At 40.2% G+C, this 20,145-nt stretch overlaps 1 protein-coding gene across 1 annotated transcript in view; it reads left to right on the forward strand.

The window, feature by feature from the left end:
* Positions 1-19,835, forward strand: part of SCUBE2 (signal peptide, CUB domain and EGF like domain containing 2) — a 34,858-nt gene extending 15,023 nt beyond the window's left edge. Inside the window, 13 exon segments of the mRNA XM_030451226.1 lie at positions 556-672; positions 2,672-2,794; positions 3,279-3,395; positions 4,005-4,091; positions 4,766-4,870; positions 6,104-6,259; positions 6,607-6,810; positions 13,707-13,874; positions 16,490-16,651; positions 17,055-17,252; positions 17,822-17,974; positions 18,835-18,914; positions 19,683-19,835. Coding sequence (XP_030307086.1) covers positions 556-672; positions 2,672-2,794; positions 3,279-3,395; positions 4,005-4,091; positions 4,766-4,870; positions 6,104-6,259; positions 6,607-6,810; positions 13,707-13,874; positions 16,490-16,651; positions 17,055-17,252; positions 17,822-17,974; positions 18,835-18,914; positions 19,683-19,835 — 1,823 coding nt within the window.
* Positions 19,836-20,145: the final 310 nt, after the last annotated feature.

Here is a 20,145-nt window from a genome sequence, read left to right on the forward strand (position 1 = left end):
CTTAGCAGCCTAAGACAGACATTAAAGTATAAATATACAGTGTAATGTATCTGTGGAAAAATTCACTAAATTATTCTGGTCATCTGTCTTCAGGAGCCAGAGAACATCACCAGAGAACGTGGTGATTTTCAGCATACTTAAATCAGGAACTGCTTATCCCTGTACAATTAAAGATGTGGCCTCTGCTTGCATTTATGGGGAAAAAAAAGGCGCTAGTTTATTTTTGTAAATCTGTTTCTGCATACCCTATGTAGAGCTTTCTTAATGAAATAAGAATTTTGTCAACATATTTTTTTCTCTCATAGAAGTGAAATAATTTATTTCAAATATAATTGTTACAAATGTAGCAGGAGTTCTCATGTTTGCCAAGAAAAGTCTTGTTTGACAAACTAACTGTTCTTTTGAAAGTTGTCATTTCATTATGTTCCATTATTTGCTTCAAAAGAATTTGCTTAGTTTACATAAATCTACACATCCCTGTGTCCAACTTTGTTAGCTCATCAGTGCTCCCTTGTCAGGCTGAAGGATGCTGATGTGTCCCTTTATAACTTGCAGACATTGATGAATGCTCTTTTGAACGGACGTGCGACCACACGTGCATCAATCATCCAGGCACCTTTGAGTGTACTTGTAACAAAGGATATGCTCTCTATGGCTTCACACATTGTGGAGGTGAGTTAGAAAAAGCCACTACGAGCCATGCTGCTAAGAGTGCTGTTGCCACAGGTGTAGATAGTGACTGCAAGGTGTAATGCAACAGGCTTATGTATATGCAACAGGCATGTAGAGTAAATTTTACTCTTTGCCATGAAAAGGAGACACAGCAAAACAGAAGCTAAGCCTACTTTGCTCAAATGATCTTCCCTCCCTCCCTCCATCTAGAAAGCACCTGTGACTTCAATGCATTTTGCACCTGGGTATGATCCATCCACCATCATTTGATGGATTTTTCACATGCAGGAGTCTCATTGACTTCCATGAAAATTCACTGGAGTAGGACTTAAAGCACAGGAATCTCTGGATGACTTAGAAAATTATGGTTTTGGAAGTTGCCCTTGTGCATAAGTCAGATCCTCATATGATGTACATTGGAATGTAACTGATGCAGTACCACTGATTTACATCAACCAAGGTTAATGCTCTTAAATCTTTTACATCTTTCCTACAAGAAAAGTTCAAAGAAAGAGACAAAGGTGTTCCCAGTACCTCAAAGTGTGTCAAGTGTGAATGTTTCTGCAACAAATCCTAGAATTAAACATAAAGGAAATGTTAATAACTGGACATTAAATTAAACCTGTGTTATATAAGCTGTAGGCAAGACCTTACTGACTCCATATGCCTTATTGCTTCTGAGGAAGTTAGTCCTTGTACCATATTAAACCCTTCATTTACTGGCAATCTCAGGCTGTACTGGAGCTGGTAGAGATATTGAGCGTATACCTTCTGAACTATATAGAAGTCAGTAAGTGTTGGAGATAATAGGTTGTCATTCCATGCAGTGTCCTAGCAGAAGTTCAATGAAAACCAATGCTTTGGGCTGATTTTGTGATATTGTAGGCAGCAGTACCGATTTAAGGTGTTCCCTTCTTTCTCCATTATTCCTCTGCTGCTCATTCTTCTTCCTGCTGTTCTGTTTATCTTCTGAAATCAACCTTCACAGTGTTTTCTACCAGTGTTACCTGCCACAGGCATGGCTGGCCAGAGCAGTGACAAGAGCTTGTTATTGCCCTTGAGAAAAGCCTATATAAAAATGAGTACCCTCAGCTGCACAAACTTTCTGGGACTTGCAGGAGATTTCTTAGTGGCAGCTTTCTAGGCCTACATATAATTGCAATAAAGCTACTGGAGAGAAGTGAAGGAGTCATCAGGGTGGATCTGAGAAGCAGAGACCTCAAACTTTGCATTTCCCTTTGTTGAAATTCATGAGATTCCTGTCGGCTCATTTCTTCAGCCAGTTGAGGTCCCTCTGAATAGTGGCACAACCATCTGGTGTATCAGCCACTCCTCCCAGTTTTGTATCAGCTGCAAACTTGCTGAGGGTGAACTCTTGTCCCATCATCCAGGTTTAATGAAGAGGATAAATAGTATTGGCCCCAGTATTGACCCCTGGGATACACCACTGGTGAATGGCATATTCTGCATCAGCATGCAAGGTTGCACCAAAGGCAGTATGTTGTGGTGTCAGGAGTTTCTTCTATTGGCATTTATTAGCATTTATTGGGTGGGGCAAGGCACCAAAATTGGATAATTGGCCCAAATGGACAATGGTGCTACAATGGTGTTATTTGCTCACATGGAGTCAAATGGTGTTCTGTGGCAGTTGTATCTAAGCACTTTGGGGGACTGGTCAGCATGGATCCTGTCTGTGTTGTCTGTCTTCATTCCAGATTAGAAATATTAATTAACCAGACATAGTCCAGTGAAGTAGTGACTGGTCTCCTTTTCCTTGAATTATTTTATGATATCGCTGACAATCATCCCCTCTGCCAACATTTGATTAATACTTATATTTGTCAAAGTATTTCCATTAAATAAAGCTATTTGAAAGTGCCAGTCCAGATTTTTTCCAAATCCTACTAAGCAGATTTGTGTGCATGTTCACTTAGTGGAGTTAGAGAACATAAATTTGAAAGCATAACTTTTATAAATGATTTTTACCTTTCCTCTGTAGATATTAATGAATGTAGTGTCAACAATGGGGGTTGCCAACAGCTGTGTGTGAACACGCTGGGAGACTACGAATGCCTGTGTCACTCTAACTACAAATTACACTGGAATAAAAAGGACTGTGTTGGTAAGATGCCCAGTAAATACATTTCAACTCCTGATGTGCCTGGCCATATGGTTATAGTCAAATCTGAAATCTTTATGTGTCCAGTTAAGTGGTATGAGTCATTATTCCTGGTATTCCACTTTACTTTTTAGTCAGACGTGATGGTACTGATGTTGAGGTTAGGAAAACAAAAAACCTCCCCAAAAACAGGAGATACTTTGAGGGATTTTTACGCTTGCTTTCCTGTGCTTTTATCTAGCTAATTCTTCTACTTCCTTTTGTTTCTCTGCATGAGAAGGTTTACTGATGACTGCTTTACCTAAAAGGAAATTACTTATGTGGTGTGATCTTCCAGTGATGTTATTTTGCTTTGATTTTCTGTTTAAGTAGCATATTAATTGCATAGGTGCTCCCAGGTACCAGCTATGAAAGCAGCAGCATGCTGATTTATTAATAATGTAAGTGAATGTTTCACTTCTGTCAGTATTTTTTTTATCCTAATTAGAGACAAAGGGTCCCTTGCCAGATAATATGTCACCCAAGGTACTGCTGCACTGCACCAAGAGTGGTGGGAGCAATAGATGCTTCTTAAGCTGCTCTTCCGATGTCCAGGTATTTTCTGGTAAGTCAAAAACAAGCATGTGATTCTATAGAGGGTGTAAGAGCAGCAAACTTCCTAACTCTTATGGAATCCCCTAGAAGCAGACAATCAACAGAGACCTTCCCTCTTTCACTATAGATAATAGAAGGCTATATCCCTGCCAGTGTCCCAGGAAAGCCCCCCTTTCCTTGTCTTTTATAACTGCTCTACCCTTAGATTCTCTTCTCATGACAACTGTCTTTTTGAAGCTGGTGAGGACAGGGCAGAATTCTCTGTGCTCCCTGGGCCATTCCTTAATTGGCCCTGAGAGCTGCTGCTGAATGGGGTGAGGGCATTCCAGCCCTGCGTGGGGTCTGAGATTCTGCCTGCACAGCCCTGCAAGCCCACAGGACACAGCATGCAGGCTGGGGCACTGCTTATGGGACAGATGCTGCTTTTCTTCCCAAGCCCTTTAAATTGCTCAGGAATCAAGAAGCTTGAAAGTAGAGTATTTTACAAACAACATTGTTGAAAAAGGTGAAAATGATAATGTCAATGAACAAATTAAAAGTGTATTTTATGCTACTGGAGTATTCAGTCTGTGCACAGTTCCTGTGTCTTTACTGTTTGTTTGTATGGTTTGTCTGTTAGGAACACAAGATGCCTACACCCTCACCTGTGGCAGGTCATCTCAGATTAAGAAAAAGCAGCAAAATACAAACACATCCAACTGGCTGGGTAATAACTAGATTTACTGTTGCATGTTTAGACTGATTTATTGTAACAGATAACTGTGAAATAAGGTTATTTCTACTGACTTTGTTTTCCCTCTCTATTATACTCCCTCTGTTTTTTCTTCCTTTTCCTTAGGATTGCAGTTTATTATTACAGCAAGAAATTTGCCTTGCACTGCTTCATCAGCATCACTCGAACTAAAACTTAAGGAAAAAGAAAAACATCAGTAGTGATATAAACAGCTAGGCCAGGGCAGCTGGGCAGCTAGGCAGCTAGTCCTGCCCCTTTTGAGACATCCAATCTGGACAGTGTTGGCTATAAACAATATTATTTAGGTTGAGCTGTTGCACAGTAAACAAGAGGTGCTATTTTATATAGAGAAACTACATTCTGTACTGGTTACTGGTTTGGAGTATTTCCTTTGATTTCAGCTGACCTTTATTTGATTTACCCAATCTGGACTTGGTCTCATTCTTTTGTAGTTTTTATTTTTAAATATTATCTGTCACACTTTGTGCCACTTCCATTTGTGAACCAGCTTCACAGCAGGAGGAAACTGGTATTTCTAGGTTTTCTGTGGTGACTGCTTTTTCACTTTATATAAGTGTATTTTTTAATGTGATCATTATAAAGCAGCATTAGGGTTATCTGAATTTTCTATTCCTTTTTTCCTGAAGATACTTCAGCCATCAAGATAAGTGTAACCTTTAAATTAAATGAAGGAAAATGTAGCTTGAAAAAGACTGAGATGTTTCAAGAAGGTCTTGAACAGATGATACCAGGTATGAATATAAAAATCCAGGTAAGCAGATTAGAACCATAGCTCAGGGGTTGTTAAGTATGCTCCAGATACAACGTACACCAAAAGCAATGCAAAGAGGACAGCAAACATTGTGAACCACACTCCTTCCCAGCCATGATTATTGCAGTTGTTATTTTGGATCACAGGACTTCTCTGTGACAGCCATACAGTCTTGTTAGTAAAGTCCTTCTCCTTTTTTCTTTGTAGCACTGCCAATAAATTCACAGTAAAATCAACCATTCTTTTCATTATTTTGATTTCTTTCTTTTCTTTCTCTTCTTTCTCTCTTTATCCTTTCTTTCTGTTCTTTCCTTACTCACCTTTCTGTTCTCTCCATTCCTTACTGTCTGATGCCTCAATGAAGAATCTCCCAGCCTTTTATGGTAACTGTATTGCCAAAGGGTTATTCCTCTTTTCTCTTGTCTTCCTTTTATACTTTAGTAGCCCCTGATGGACACAGGGAGGTCATCTCTTCCATCTGATCCAAGGCAGAAAATATAGCCTAGGAATTTATAAAGCGAGCAGAAAATGAGGAGGATTACATTAAAAAACAAAAACAAAACAAAACCAAAAAGGGGATCTGGGGGAAGAAATCATTAAACACTTTGGTGAATCAGCATTGCTTGTCCTTAGAAGAGGAACAGTGAGAAACTACACTCAGTGCTCAGTGAAGGGTTATGTACTCTAGAACCAAAGCTTATTTGGGGTGTTGTCTTTAACTAAATTTGATTTCCTCATTGAAACCTTGCAAATGGACTCCAAATGTCCTGTGTATGCAGCTACTACTTAACTTAAACACCATTGTAAGCTAACATGTTTTTCACATGCTTCATATGGGTGAAACTTTTTTCCCCTGAAGTAGCCTGCCTGATGCAGGCAGTGTCCTGGTTTTAAGATGCTTTGTGTAGTGCAAAGGCAATTCACTAGAACCTGCTAGCAAAGCCTAGGGGAAGGGGTCTGAACACTGCAGCCAGGCTCTCATCCTGGCAGTGAATCTTTCCTCAAACCCCTGTTTGGTGGCAGAGGCTCAGCATCTGAAGGTGCCCTGTGGGTAGGGTTCTGTGTGAGGGGGTACCAGTTGATAAACTGGCCAGACTGTTTGTATTGTTTGCTCCCCTTTTACTCTTCCTGGCAGTGTATGTGCTGAGCTCTGGTGAGTGCTCAATAACATAGCCGGCCAAGTTTTTGCTTCCTTTAATTTTTGTTCATACAGAGAGACAAAATTCGGTACTGGAGAGCTTCCACTATGTAAACCTAACATGCAGCTCTGGCAAGAAAGTTCACGGAGCCCTCAGTAGAATGACAGCAACTAAAGAAATTTTTATCACTGCGGACTTTGAGCTCGAAACAAGCCAAAAGGAGGTGACAGGTTGGTTGGGAAATAACCCAAGGTGCAGTTTGAAGCTTCTTGCTGTTTGCTCCTTACTTTCTGTATTTTTCACTTCTATCTGTATGCAAAATGGTAATAAAAAAGTATCTCCTGTTTTGAAAATTAATTTTAATGCTTCAAAAAGATTCAGGGCTGGGGATAATTTCAAAGAGCTACCCATAGGTTAAAGTCTTGCGATCTGAGTAATTTCCTTCTAGCTGGGTGATGCTGCCCTTAAGAATTTCAGACTTGTTCACATATTTGCTTTCTCAGTGATTGGTCTCTTGAACTGGGTGGATTTTTGTGCATGGTCACTTACAGTAGCTTTCACTCTTAATACTTTTCAGACACGTGTGATGTGCGCTGTGCTCGGAAAAAGACTGAGAAGAGATTCCGTAAGACCATCCGAACCCTTCGGAAGACGGTGAGCAGGGACCAGTTCCGCATCCGGGTCTCTGGCATGGACCACGAGGTGGCCAGAAAGTCTCTCAAGATGTCAGAACCACAGCAGTCGTGTGGTGTAGGACAGATGCATGTGGGTAACAGATGTGGTAAGTCAGTGTAAACCAGTGGGAACAAACCATCATGTGTGTTTTACTGGTTTGCTCAAGGCCTGGTGAGCTCAGGGGGGATCATGGGATGCTTGTCCAGGAGAGAGGAGGGATGTGTGTGAGGCAGAGCTCACTGTCTGTTACTGAGATGTGCCCCTCCATGTATCTATTGTTGGCACTTGCTGTGTTACAGAGTAAGGGCTCAATAGCTGATGCACAGCTTACAGTAATCCCAGAGCCTGGAAATGCAGGAGTGACACCAGGAGCCAGTGACATTGACATCACCACTGTTATTTAAAAATTTGCATTTAATTTCCAGTGTAACACTGTGTTCCTCAACTTGTGATCATCTCTCCTTTGTTGAGAAGAGAAGACTGATCAGGATTTTAAACAATCACATTCTTTTCACCGTTAAAGCTCAGAGTTCCAGAGAATCTTCAAGATAGAGTTATAAATTCATGGAGAAATAGGGATATATAGGCCAATACTGAGAAAAATCTTAATTATCATGGCACTGGAGGGCACCACCATAACACTGCCCTGTAATGAGTACTTCCAAAGCACAAAAGTTAAGAAGGAGAGGTCAGATGTTATCTTAACAAGGGCCTAACAACCATGACAGCTAATTCAAGCAGCATAGGGTAGGCAGCATGTAGGTGGTTTTGTGACTCAGTGAGCCTTTAAAATGATTGTCAGATTGAATTAGTACATCTTCCAGCAGCCCAATGTCTTTGGCCACAGAACAGATTTTCCAAGCTAGTTTTGCTAACTCTGGGAAAACTTGGATTCAGAGACTAGAAGAATGAATTAGTGTCTAAAACATCTGTGCAAGCAAGAATTCTAGGGAATTACTCAGGAATTCTGTCAAAAAAAGCTTTGAGTTATTTTCTTTTTTTTTTTTTTCCTTTTTCTTTTTTTTTCTTTTGTAAAATTCTAGTAATTCTGGAAAACTTTGAAAAGTTCATCAAGATGACTTCACATTGATGCTGTCAAGCTGTTGTGCTGGATGCTCAAGGAAGGCTTTGAACAACTCAGCCTCAGTCCATTGTACAGAGCATAGGGTGGCTTTCAAGCCATTTGTGATTTCATCTGGAAAAACTAGCAATGAGTAAGCGAAAAATGCTGCAGGTAGAGGAAACAACACAAGTTATAGTTAGGAATTGGAGCAACAAATTATTTTTTGTTGTTGTTGGATAGCTGCAGAACTAGTTTAATTTCTCATTACAAATGAAAAGCTTACATGGCATTTCTATGCTAATACAGAGAGAAAGGGGTTTTTTGGAGAAAGCCTGGAAAACTTTGGGATGGTGAGCACAAACAGCCTGTACATGGTTAAAACAGAGACTCTGAGCAAATTGAAAGCAAATGTTTTGAAGAACAACTTGTAAAAGTCAAGCCTCTTCTGCTGCTGAACTGATGCCACAATTTACATCTTAACAGGTACTGCTGTGAGCAGTGGAACAAGATCTGACTCCCTGTGGGTCTTGTGCATGAGTGTTCCATTTGCTCATGCCTAAAAGAGTGCAATCACTAAGTGAAGCATCCTTTCTTCAGCTTAAGTACTCAGACCATATCATTGCATAGATTTGCTGTGATCAAACAGGCGATGAAACGTGCACCACAGCCCTTTACTTACATGGATGCTAAAAGGGTCTGTCTTGCATTTGCATGTTCCCTACTTAGATTAAACATGCAGAAACTTACTGTCTTTGAAACCTCTCATCATTTGTCAGATTGCTACAAGCTTGATAGAAAGTTCACTTACTTGCTGGCAGGTTATAAAAATACACAGAGAGGCAGTGTTGTTACACACGCCTCATTTCCTTGGAAAAAGCTGATTGTCCCAGTGTGGATGGTAAAGGCAGCACTGGGAGGTGGCTGCTGCTGCTTTGCCTGCCAGTCAGTCAGGAGGGGCAAGAAAAATAGACTGGGAAGAAGAGAATGGAGTGGGAACAGAGTGGAGGAAGCTAACTCAGAGATGTGTGTTGGGGAGTCAGGGTGCTGAGGTTTGGTTTGATATGATTGTTTTGCAGACCTGCTGGGAACTTCTGGGTAGAGTTGGGGCCCTGCTTATCTAAATATGCTAATGGTTATGGGGAGAAAGTGACTCCATCACAGAAGAGACCAGGTCAGCAGGTGCATTTAGTGCAGGTAGTGGATGTGGTTTCTGGACAGGAAGAGAACTCTGGCAAAGGGAGTTTGCTCAATCTCACCAGAGGAGCAGGAAGCAGCGAGGGAACACAGTAAGTCTGCGGGCTTCTGTGATGCAGGTGATGAGTAAAGTGCAGATTTCAGTTGTTTTTAAATGCATTCTTTAAAACAAAATACTTGGATTATAGCTAGGTTAGATATAACTTTGCTGTTTCAGACAGTCATGTACTGGTCCTCTGCTGTGGTGGACTCCTGGCGCATTACTGTCTGAAACACGAGTTCATTTGAGTGCAGCAACTGTTGAGGTGGTAGCAACTTGTCAGGAACTGATTTAACAGAAACCCCCATGTTAAAGAGAAGTCAATGTCTGTTGGCACCCTTTAGTCCTCATGCACTTTCCACTGAGGAAAAGAGAAAAAAACCAAGCAATTTAGCTACTTTTTCATTGCTTAAAACTGTCATGCCTTGATCACATCCCACGGAGTTGAAAGTACACCTTGCCTGTTCCACTTGGTATTTTTTATGTTGGATACACAAATACTTTAGGAGATGGAAGGAAGCAATGAAAAGTGCCATTCCCTGAGACTGCTGTGTAAAAGGGCATGTGAGCAAACCCTTGTGCACAATAGTCACAAGTAGATTTATCCAAAGAGCTGTCACCTCAGAGGACAGCAAGCATGAGCAGCACTGGTACAGGAGCTGCTCTGATGTAAATTCTGAGAAGCTTCATCTTGTGTGGGAGGTATTGATGCATTTTATTGCTTAGCTTTCAGCAGTTTTGTCCCCTAAGTTTAGAGGGCACAAGTAAAATATTAGCATTTCATACAAAATCTCAAGGTTTGGACGTAGTATGATACAAGTATTATAAAAGTATGAGAGAGAGATTTAAAGAGACAAGCAAAGTGCTGCTTGCCTTTGCAGTTGTTATAATTAACAGTTGTGTTACAAAACAGAGAACTGTATGTTTCTTTTAATTTTTTTTCCAATTTTATAAAAATCTGACAAGAAGAAACAGATTGTCAGATGGGAGAAGGGGTGCTACTTCTCTGCTAACCTGCATTCTGTGATAATCATAGATTGAAGACATAAATCCTCAAGATCTGTGTCCATTTTATGTGACTTAAATGTGTGAAACACTAAAACACAATAACTTAAAAGATGCCGATTCAGAATCAATTTGCATCAGTTATTGGTGATTTTCCTTATAAAGTCAAGGCATCATTCTTAAGAACATGGTGAATTGGTGGATCATGACCTCCTTTATGAGGTTCACCTTCTCAGCTACTGAGATACTACAGCATTTGTCTACAGGAGCAAATGCTCAAAGGCTAAGTGTTGAAAAGAGGGGAAGAGCCTTCAAATGTCTTTGTAACTGTTAATCCTGGTTACTTGTGGGCCCCTCCTCACCCCTCCCTCTGCCCCCCTGCCTTTTCTTCTTGTTTTTGCATTAGAAAAGCTCTCACTTTTTTTTTTCCCCTTCTTTAAAACAGCTGCATGAAGCTCAAGACAGGGTTTTTAGTGGGTATTGAAGAGAAAGACAGACAGTGGCTACAGAAATGAAGTCTGCAAGAGGCAATTGGTTCTTTTGTTCATTTGGAGAAAAACAATCAGGCTTCTGAAAAAAGGCAAAGTCAGCCAGTGGAACTCTGATCTAATGTCATTGTTTGCTAATTTTCAGATCTTGTTTCATCTGGGTGTTTCCCATGTGCCAGGTTGGGACCATGAAGTTCCTAGTTTTGTGAAATGAACCTCAAACTCTTTTTGGTTTTATTTAAACAGGAGACAGGGAAAGGTTGAATTCTGAGAGGTGTTTCTTGGAGGGATTTTTTTGCTTTATTTGTTTGTTTGATCCTTTTGTTTTTATTTTAAGAGAAGATTCATTTGGTCATCCTGATTTCATACACAGGCCTATGTATTTCCATTGGATGATGTCTGTGTTGACATAATGTCTCTGTAAGTAAAGTTACCATAATTGAATCTAATACCAAGCCTGTTATGCTAAATGGAGCCCTGGTTAGTGATGCTGGGCCTCTAAATAGGATTTCCTCATTACCCCTGCTCTGTGTTCCAGTAGTCATGTCTGGAACATTTCTAGGTGGAAAATGAGAAGGAACTAAGAGCAGTTTGTAGGGAATGTGATTGTGGATCAAATTGTCTGGACAGTGGTATCATGTTGAAAAGCTTGGTTTGCTGTAGTTTTATGAAGAAACTTAAATATACGAGAGCTTGAAACTTTAAAGCTTAGGCATCACTTGGAGTAATTTTAATATTTGCATTGAATAATGGAAGTTTGTCAGACTGGAAATAGCTAAATCTCTATCTTGAAAGTATTAACCTCTCTTCTTGTATGCACATAGAATCTATTAAGGCTTGAAGTGTTTGATATGTCTTAGAACAGATGATTGGTTCTAACGATTGTGTAAATGTGGTTTTGGTATCACCTTGCTCATTTTTCTGTAATCTAGTTGATGACAACCTCATTTAGCTTTGAACCTACAGAAAACATTAGTGACCTGATGGTTTTTTTCTTGTTGCTAGTGAGCTGAACTGGGGGGATGTACTGTGATGCAGAATGAGAAAGTTACGATTTAAGCCCTAATAAAACTTAACAGGATGAGGAAGGACAAGTAACTTATAACTCAGAATTCTGAAAAGCAAAACTGAGCTGGAGCTCAGTGGAAGTGAGGCACAGGAACAGATCATCTGATACATCTGCTTTGTCTTTCTCTTGGTCTCAGAATTCAGTTGTGCAATGCATCTAAGAAAACCCCAAGTAAAGGATCTCAGTGATGTCTGGGGAGATATTTTTAAGTTTACTTCCTTAATTCATATTTTAATTTTTTTTTTAAATTAGGCACTTTGCTAAATAATCCTGGAAGGTTTAAACTAACTCAACCTTATTCCATAGGGAGCACTACAATTTTACAACATGTGGTTTCAAGGTGCAGGTGATGCAGTTGTCAATAGAGATCTGATGGAATAAGTTCTTAAAGGTGACATTTCCTCATCAGTGGAGGGTTTTGTTCCTACCTGGGACAGCTTTCCTTTGATCTCTGAGAGCTGACCACTGAGCAAGTTCAGGAAACCTAAGTATAGTTTCAAGGTTAAATGTGTCAATTCAAAGTTACATTCTGCTCAAAACAAAAACAAAATAAGGAGAGACACTCCCCCAGTGGAAAAAAAAAACAAAAACCCAACCCAAATCACTCCAGACTTGACATATTATTAACATGGAAGGAAAAAGGTAGGTTAAGTGGAGATAGCAGAGAGCAGATAGTGTCTAGGGAGGCCAATCAGAGCACCAGTTTCTCACACAGGCATGGAGTTTCTTGAAAGAAGGAGATTTGCACTGGCCTTTGCCATTGCTTTTGGTTTTCTGAAATCAGTAATTTCTCAAAATCATCTTTACTAACCTTGATTGACTTTCCTGGTTGTGGAAATGTAAACAGTGCTTTTTCCCTACCTTATTAGGAGTGTTGCAACAAAAGCCTTAATTCAGTTGTGTTTGTTGAGTTGCACAAAGAGTACAGAGACAAGTGGTCTGGAGGAGTGTTTATAAAATGAGGAAAGGCTTGAAAAGTGTGGGAGCAGAAGTGATGAGTGGTGAAAAAAAGTTAGAACCAAGAGCTGGTAAGCTACAGAACATTGCTTACCCTGCTGGGTTTCATTTCTAAGCCAAGGAGGAGCACTCACTATTCCACTCAGTGTATCAGCCATAAACAAAACTCTTCATCATTGATCATGACCGGTAGTTAATCCCCTGCTTGCTGTTAGTCATATATCCTGAAATGAAGCCAAGGCCAATTTAACTTCCTAACAAAACAGCTATTCACTGAGTGATTTATTGGAGCTATAAACTAAAACTAACAGTTTATTATCGTAACAGGTCTTTAAAAGGACAGAATTTTTCAGCACAGCTGAACAACTGCAGCAGTGTTTTGTGCCTTTCCAGAGCAGGGTAATTATTAAATACTGGTGCTGAGGCCAGTTCTTTTGTGAAAAGTTTGAAAACCAGAATTCTTTAAAGATATACATAATAGTACTGAGCTTGTTAGATAACACTGAGGTGTGTGTTTAAGTAAGATCTGTTGCACTGAGTTAGTGCTATCAATTCACCATACAGAACATAGCAATACAGTGCACAGATAATCCTTGTCCAAGATCCAGTATCAGAGGAATGGCAAGAATATTTCTGCTTTAAAAATCTTTGGTTTAATGTTTAGCTTAGTGAATTTGCACAGTTGTGCTGGAGGTTTTCACACAATTCAATAACACCAATGGTTTTGACCTATGAATATTCCATAATATTAAGATTAAAATATGGAAATCTGAAAGTACATTTTTGGCATCTTAGGTTCTGTACTAAATAATTTCATTCAGGAGGAGTCCAAGAGTTCTTTAGCGAGAAAAAAGGAGATAATCACTATATAATTGCACTGTACAGATGAAGGGAGTACTGGACAGGCCTCGTGTCTGGTGTAGCCTTGCTACAAAGCAGGAAATCCATTCCAGCTCACAGAGGAGCTCATTAGCACCAGAGTTTATCAGTGTGTTTCACTTCTACATGGTACAGTGCATGTGTTAAGTTCTGCCTGTTCCTAGCATTCAGGTCTGAAATCCTGGCTCCTGCTTCCCAAGCACAGAGGGCAGTTTCACTCTCTGGTTTCAGGTCCTGTGCAGGCTCACTAATTCAGCTTCACCTACAATATGCAGGTTAAAGCAAGTGTGTGTTCTTCCTGTTCTAGATCAGTGCTCACCAGGTGAATATTCTTCTGATGGCTTCAAACCCTGTCTGCCATGTCCCCTTGGAACATACCAGCCTGAAGCTGGGAGAGTATCCTGCTTTCCCTGTGGAGGAGGTCTAACAACAAGACATAGCAGTGCATCCTTGTTTCAGGACTGTGAGACCAAAGGTAAGGTCAAGAATTATTTGTTGAACTGCATTGCTCAAGGCAAAAGTAACTGCTGTTGCTACAAGTGGGGCATTCAAAGAAGGTTCATTCTCTTTTCATGGATTCCTCCTTCCAGGGGTCTCATAGTTGGTTAGCCTGGTTTGCCTGCAAGGAAACTCAGTAAAGCCTCAATTTCTTTCATAACTGATTTTTACACAAGGCTTGAGTAGGGGTTGGGATGTACAGAGTCAGTGAAATTGGTGATATGTGAAGGAATGTCAGGGAGAAAACAAGTCACAAGAACAAATCCAGCAGTATGCCTCATTGATCTGCCAGGTCTGAGCTCCACAGCAATGTGAAAATGTAAAGGAGGGAACTGCAGTCCTGGAGGATAAGTAAGAATATAGTTTCTTTATGTTCATAATGAAAAACAGTCTTGGATACCCTGGGTTATACCTGAAATTCTTGCATTCAGCTTAACTCTGCAGTGCCTCAGACAGCCCTCTGAATTAGGTCAGAGTGGAACTGGAATGCAGTCATCTCCCAAGGTTTTCCTCACAGGAGTGAAAATCAGGTGGGAATCATATCTCTAAAATTAAGGAATTTAATTAGCATCTTAGTTTCTTAGTTATCTAGAAGGTAAGGAGCTGATATCTATGCCATTGTCTTTCAAAAAGCTAATAAAAATGTATCTGTGTGGAGACAGATGGAGTATTAATCAATATAGTGATTTTCTCCATATCTTAAAGCATAAGGTAACAGAACAACACATCAAAAACACAACTGAAGAAAAAGTGTTAATAGAAAGTCTACTTCTGTAGACTAGAAATAAGGAATAGAAATAAGGTCCTGATGCAAACATTTGTCAGTGGTTTGGAGTAAGAGATCTCTGTGTCTGAGATATGTTTCCTATTGAGAATTGCAACATACTAGAGGAATTTTGCAGTATGGCTGAAGAATTAATATTTCTGGTAATTATGTAATAGCTGATAGATTTCTTCAGTGAAGAATCACTGCATCCACAAAAGCTGTTTTTTCATACTACTTTGCAAAGTTAAAGCACTAAAAAAACCATGTAAAAGCCTTGGATCAAGATAAGAGGAACTGACTTCAGTTTTATTTAATATAAACAAAAGCAGGTCTATAAATGAGGCTGTTTTCAAATTAGAGTGGAGATTAAAGGAATTGCTTAAGTGGAATGAAGAGTGCTGGGATTTGCATGTGCAAGAGGCCACATGAGACATGGAAATCACAGATGCAAGAGCTATTTGGAACTTGTATCTGAAGCATTTGGACTGGGGTTGAGCATGTAGAGAAGGCCCCCAGCCAGGGCTAGCTTACAAAGCTCAGCAAGACCAGAGTTATTTGGGAGTAAGCAGAGCTTAAAAGGAATAGAAAAAAAGAGACTGCAGCACAGGAAACTACCCTAGAAAGGCAAGGTAGTAAATTATTTGTTGAGCTGACAGAGGTAAACTTGCCAAATGATGTAAAAGGAATAGGGAAATGTTTCATTTTTTTTAATCCCACAGACAATAAAGGCAAGGAAAAAGGAGCAAGGTGGTGTTGGAGTTAAGAGAAAAGATAATATATGTCTGATGCTCTTGACTGCTTTCTGTCAGGTTTCAGTACAGATAATGATGGGCAGAGGTGCAGATGTAGAATAGCTAAGCAAAATCAAATTAAAAGAAGCATATTAGAGATGTAAGCAAAGCTGTTTGGGGTCCTATATTCTCAGACTGCAATGAGAGAAAAAAGTCTTCAGTATGCATGCAAGGAACTAGAAAAACAGTTGCAAGTCTGCCAGAAAGGATTTTTCCCCTTATGTCTGTCTCTTGCCTAAAGTTTCCATGAAATCTGTTATATTGAGTTTGTGAATATGAATGAGTTTGTATGTCAGAATGGGATCTTGCTTTGGTGATGCAGGAAGTGCTCTTTGCAAGCCCTGTGAGGGTTATAGCAGATGTGTGGAGGTAATGTGATGATCTGCATGATGTGATGAAATAAAGTGGCAGCAGATCGGGTGGAGGTGGCTGTACCCTGAGTCAGGGCCTGTTGGTGCAGGATAGTGTGAGATCGTGAGAGAAGGCAGCAGTACAACAGTTTAGTCACTAATGATGCAATGTGCCACTTGTAGAAGGCCAAAGTCTTTTGTCTGTGCTAGTTGTGAGCTGATATATATATATATATACATACATATATATATATATTATAGGGGCATACTAGGGTGCAGCAGCAGTACATGTGCTGCTTGGCATAAGCTGGCATCAAAGGAAGGTTTAATTACTACTTCCATATACAGTTCATCTCCCAGGTCAACTGTGAGTAGCCAGACACACTGTTCTACTTGGTCTCCTGTTTATAACATCACGGTGATTATACTCACTCCCTCATATCTTTTATTACTGTTTCCACTCAGAGGTGCTCTCTAGTGTTTCATTTGGGACTTTTGAACCTGCACAAAATGACCTGATAAACTAAAACCTGTTCAATTACCTTTGCTCTATTGCCTTCGTAGTTTCTGATTATGGTACTTCAGTTATTGAAATTATACTAGGTCCTATAAAAATGTATAAAATCACATTCTAATGTGCTACTGCCACTTTTAAAACCATACTGCATATTTAATTACCCTCCAGTTCAGTGTTCACCTGGCCATTTTTACAACACCACTACTCATCGGTGTATTCGCTGCGCAGTCGGGACCTACCAGCCTGAGTTTGGACAAAATTACTGCATTGCGTGCCCTGGAAACACCACTACTGATTTTGATGGGTCAACAAATATAACACAGTGCAAAAGTAAGTATATTAAGATGGCTTTAATGACGTCTTAAAAATGAAAGAGTGGTCCATTAATATTCAGAGTGGCCCTAAGGGCAACATTCAGCTTTGCTCCAGGGAGCTTGGAGAGAAGGCAGTGGTGTTGCTCCTCTTTTGCTGCCTGCTTGCTTCTCATCCTGCATGGCTCAGTGAGGTCCATGAGAGGCCATTTCTGCAGACTGTTTCCATCATTCTTGCTAAGGTAAGTGATTACTGTCTTGCCAGTTAGTACTGGGTAATTCTGGGTTTTGCTGTTAAATCTTTTCTGCCATGACACAGTCTGTGTGTCTGTCATCCATGTGCTGTTTCTGACAGTGACTGTGGAGAGAGCTGTAGGATGACCTCAATTTGCCTAGTCTTGCATATTGTATTGTTTTTCCAGATAGACAGTGTGGAGGTGAACTGGGAGATTACACTGGATATATTGAATCACCAAACTACCCTGGGGACTATCCTGCAAACACTGAGTGCACTTGGAATATTAACCCACCACCAAAGCGCCGTATTCTGATTGTGGTTCCAGAAATATTTTTACCAATAGAAGATGAATGTGGAGACTACCTGGTGATGAGAAAGAGCTGTAAGTCTGAAACATCTGCTCAGGCATATGTTATCTATCTTAGTGTAAAACACAGCTTTGTCACATACATTGCTGTTTACATAAACTAAATGTAGCTGGCTGGCCTCTGTTTAAGGAGAAATGTCTTTAAATGACAGATGGAGAAATCTTATTTGGTAATGCTGCTCCACAGGTTCAGGTGAAACAAAAATGCAAAGCTATGATATATAATTGAAGTCCAAGAGAAATGTTGTTAAGAAGGGGTAGATGTTCCAAGCTAACTGGTTCTGAATTATGCTAAGCAATTTTAGCCTGGGTTAGGAAAGATTAAATGCTTGCTAGTCCCTTCAGGTGCCTAATGGGTGAATATATAGCTCCAATTTCTGGTATAAGCACATCCTTCAAATTGTTTTTTATAAAATGGGAAAATATTCCTTGCCCAAGAAGTCACTCATTGATGGCCTGCTACATCTTGAGTTTTCTTAGCACCAGTAAGCTTTATAGATAATGGTACTTTAACTTATTTTCTAATTATTCTTTAGTATAAAACATTGTCAGATAACCACTTCTTGTGTGTTTTCTTTTGAAAGCTTCTTCCAATTCAGTGACCACATATGAAACCTGTCAAACCTACGAACGCCCTATAGCTTTCACTTCAAGGTCTAAGAAGTTGTGGATCCAGTTCAAGTCTAATGAAGGGAATAGTGCCAGAGGATTCCAAGTTCCTTATGTGACATATGATGGTAAGGGGGTGCTGGCAGCTGGGAAGGTGTGACTCAAGTGCCACTGTATTTCCAGTCTTCCACAGACCTGAACCGAGAGTTGGGCTCTGGGCAAAATGCAGAAGTCTGAACTAGAATCTGGGTTTTATGCATTTTTGTGCCTTTCCAGTCCTGGGTTGCTTCAGGTATCAAAAAATTTCACCCATTTAGGAACTAAGCAGAGCCCAAGTGCTTCTGATTTATCATGTTGCTGCTACCATCTGTGATCTAGTAATAGAGAGCAAAATACTTATATTGAAAAGAGGCTCAAGGGGCAAAGAATCACCAGGAATGAAACTGAAGCTGAGGCTTTCCACTTCAGCCTAGGTGAAGTAAAAATGATGTGACATGTTTCTGCTCACACTGGATTAATTGTGGAGGAGTCATCCTTGTGGTGGTCTGCAATTACATCAACAGTAGATTACTATTTTTTCATGGAAAACTTCCCCTTTTGTAGCATTTTAAATTTTGACTGACCAGAGGCATTTGCCTTTTATGACATCTTTCTCTTACTTATTTTTTATTTTTGTCTTTCTTACTGTAGAAGAAAGTCAATAACAGGTTGTGAGTATTTACAGATGAGCCTCTGCAGTGCAGTTGGTTTCAAGCAGGCTGCTTGGCTACAGCATGCACTGCAATGCTGGGTGCATTAGAATGGCTTTTGCTTGTGACAGGTTGTCATTTCTTTACAGAAGAGCATTTGGAATATTTTCTGAGTACTAATTTGAGGGCCAAGAACCACTGGTTCTTTTGAGAGTAGGGTTTACATGTGTAACCAGAGGAAGTACTGAATATGTAGGTGAAGTGAACCTGCAAATGACTCTCTTGTGCATTCCCCCCAGAGGATTACCAAGAACTAATAGAAGACATTGTTCGGGATGGTAGACTTTATGCATCTGAAAATCATCAAGAAATACTTAAGGTATGTTTCTTCCACAAAACTTGTTGGGTTTGATTAAAAATGACACTATCTTGTGCCAGAGAGGTTGCCTCCTGCTCTGCATCAGATCCACATCTTGGTGTGCTCAGGATGTGTTGCTGCAGGGCAGTGGGATGAACCAGCACATCCTGTTGGTGCAGAGCACTGGAAGTGAGACCAGGGGGACTACAAGTGGGTCAGACCTACTAGGGAAATGTGTGGTGAAGATAGTCCCTTGAGACTTATGCAGGCTGTATCGGAAGGAATCAGAGGAGCAAACTGAAGGACATGGGATTTAATCTCTTGGAGAAGCCCTTGGTGCTGCTACTTGTAGCCTGTAGATTAACAAGGGCTTTTCCTCCCTGGGAGAAAAAATCACTTTGTGTATTTAACTTCTGAGACCTCATTTAGGAGACAGTTGCATGGGCAAGCTGGGTGGATGTCATCCTAAGTAAACCTTTCTTTTGCTAGATATCAAATTCAGTGTTTGTTTGGTTTGTGTTTTGTAATTTTGTTGTTTTGATTTGATGTTCTTGGAAGTATGAGGAGCGGGGAAATCCTGGTGCTGTGAATGTTAACTGTGGAACTCCTGTGCCTTCTCAGGGGGCTGAATGTCATCCTTGCTCCACTTATTTCTGAGTCCCTGAAACATTAATACTTGAAAAGTAAAATGCCCATAATCTTTTATGAGTTAATCAGTCATGAAGCTTTTCTAATTCTGACCCTAGCTAGCCTGTGGAATTACTGCAACATCTGCTTTCCTTTTTCTAGGACAAGAAACTGATAAAAGCACTGTTTGATGTGTTGGCACATCCACAGAACTACTTCAAGTACACAGCCCAAGAGTCAAGAGAGATGTTCCCAAGATCCTTCATCCGACTGCTGCGCTCTAAAGTTTCCAGATTTTTGAGGCCTTACAAATAGTTGGCACTGTACTTAAAAAACTAACCAACCAGCCCTGGGCATGCACGGAGGGGTTGTGGTAGGTGGGGCTGCTTTCTGTGTTTACAGACTAGCAGAGAAACTCCAGGGAAGCTTGCCAGCTCCATTCTTGGCAGAGTTTGGCTTTCTCGGCTAATATAAATATTTTGGTGAACATAATTTTGATTCCTTTCCAGACAATATCTTTTGGGTACCAAAGATACTTAATGGGTCTCTGAATTAGAGACTGTCTATAATTTCTTTAATTGACTGGTGCCAAGCAGAAGTTTGTAGAGCTCTGCCCTGTTGCTTC

Source organism: Calypte anna, chromosome 5 (assembly GCF_003957555.1).
Source record: "Calypte anna isolate BGI_N300 chromosome 5, bCalAnn1_v1.p, whole genome shotgun sequence".
In the NCBI taxonomy this organism is placed as follows: Eukaryota; Metazoa; Chordata; class Aves; order Apodiformes; family Trochilidae; genus Calypte; species Calypte anna.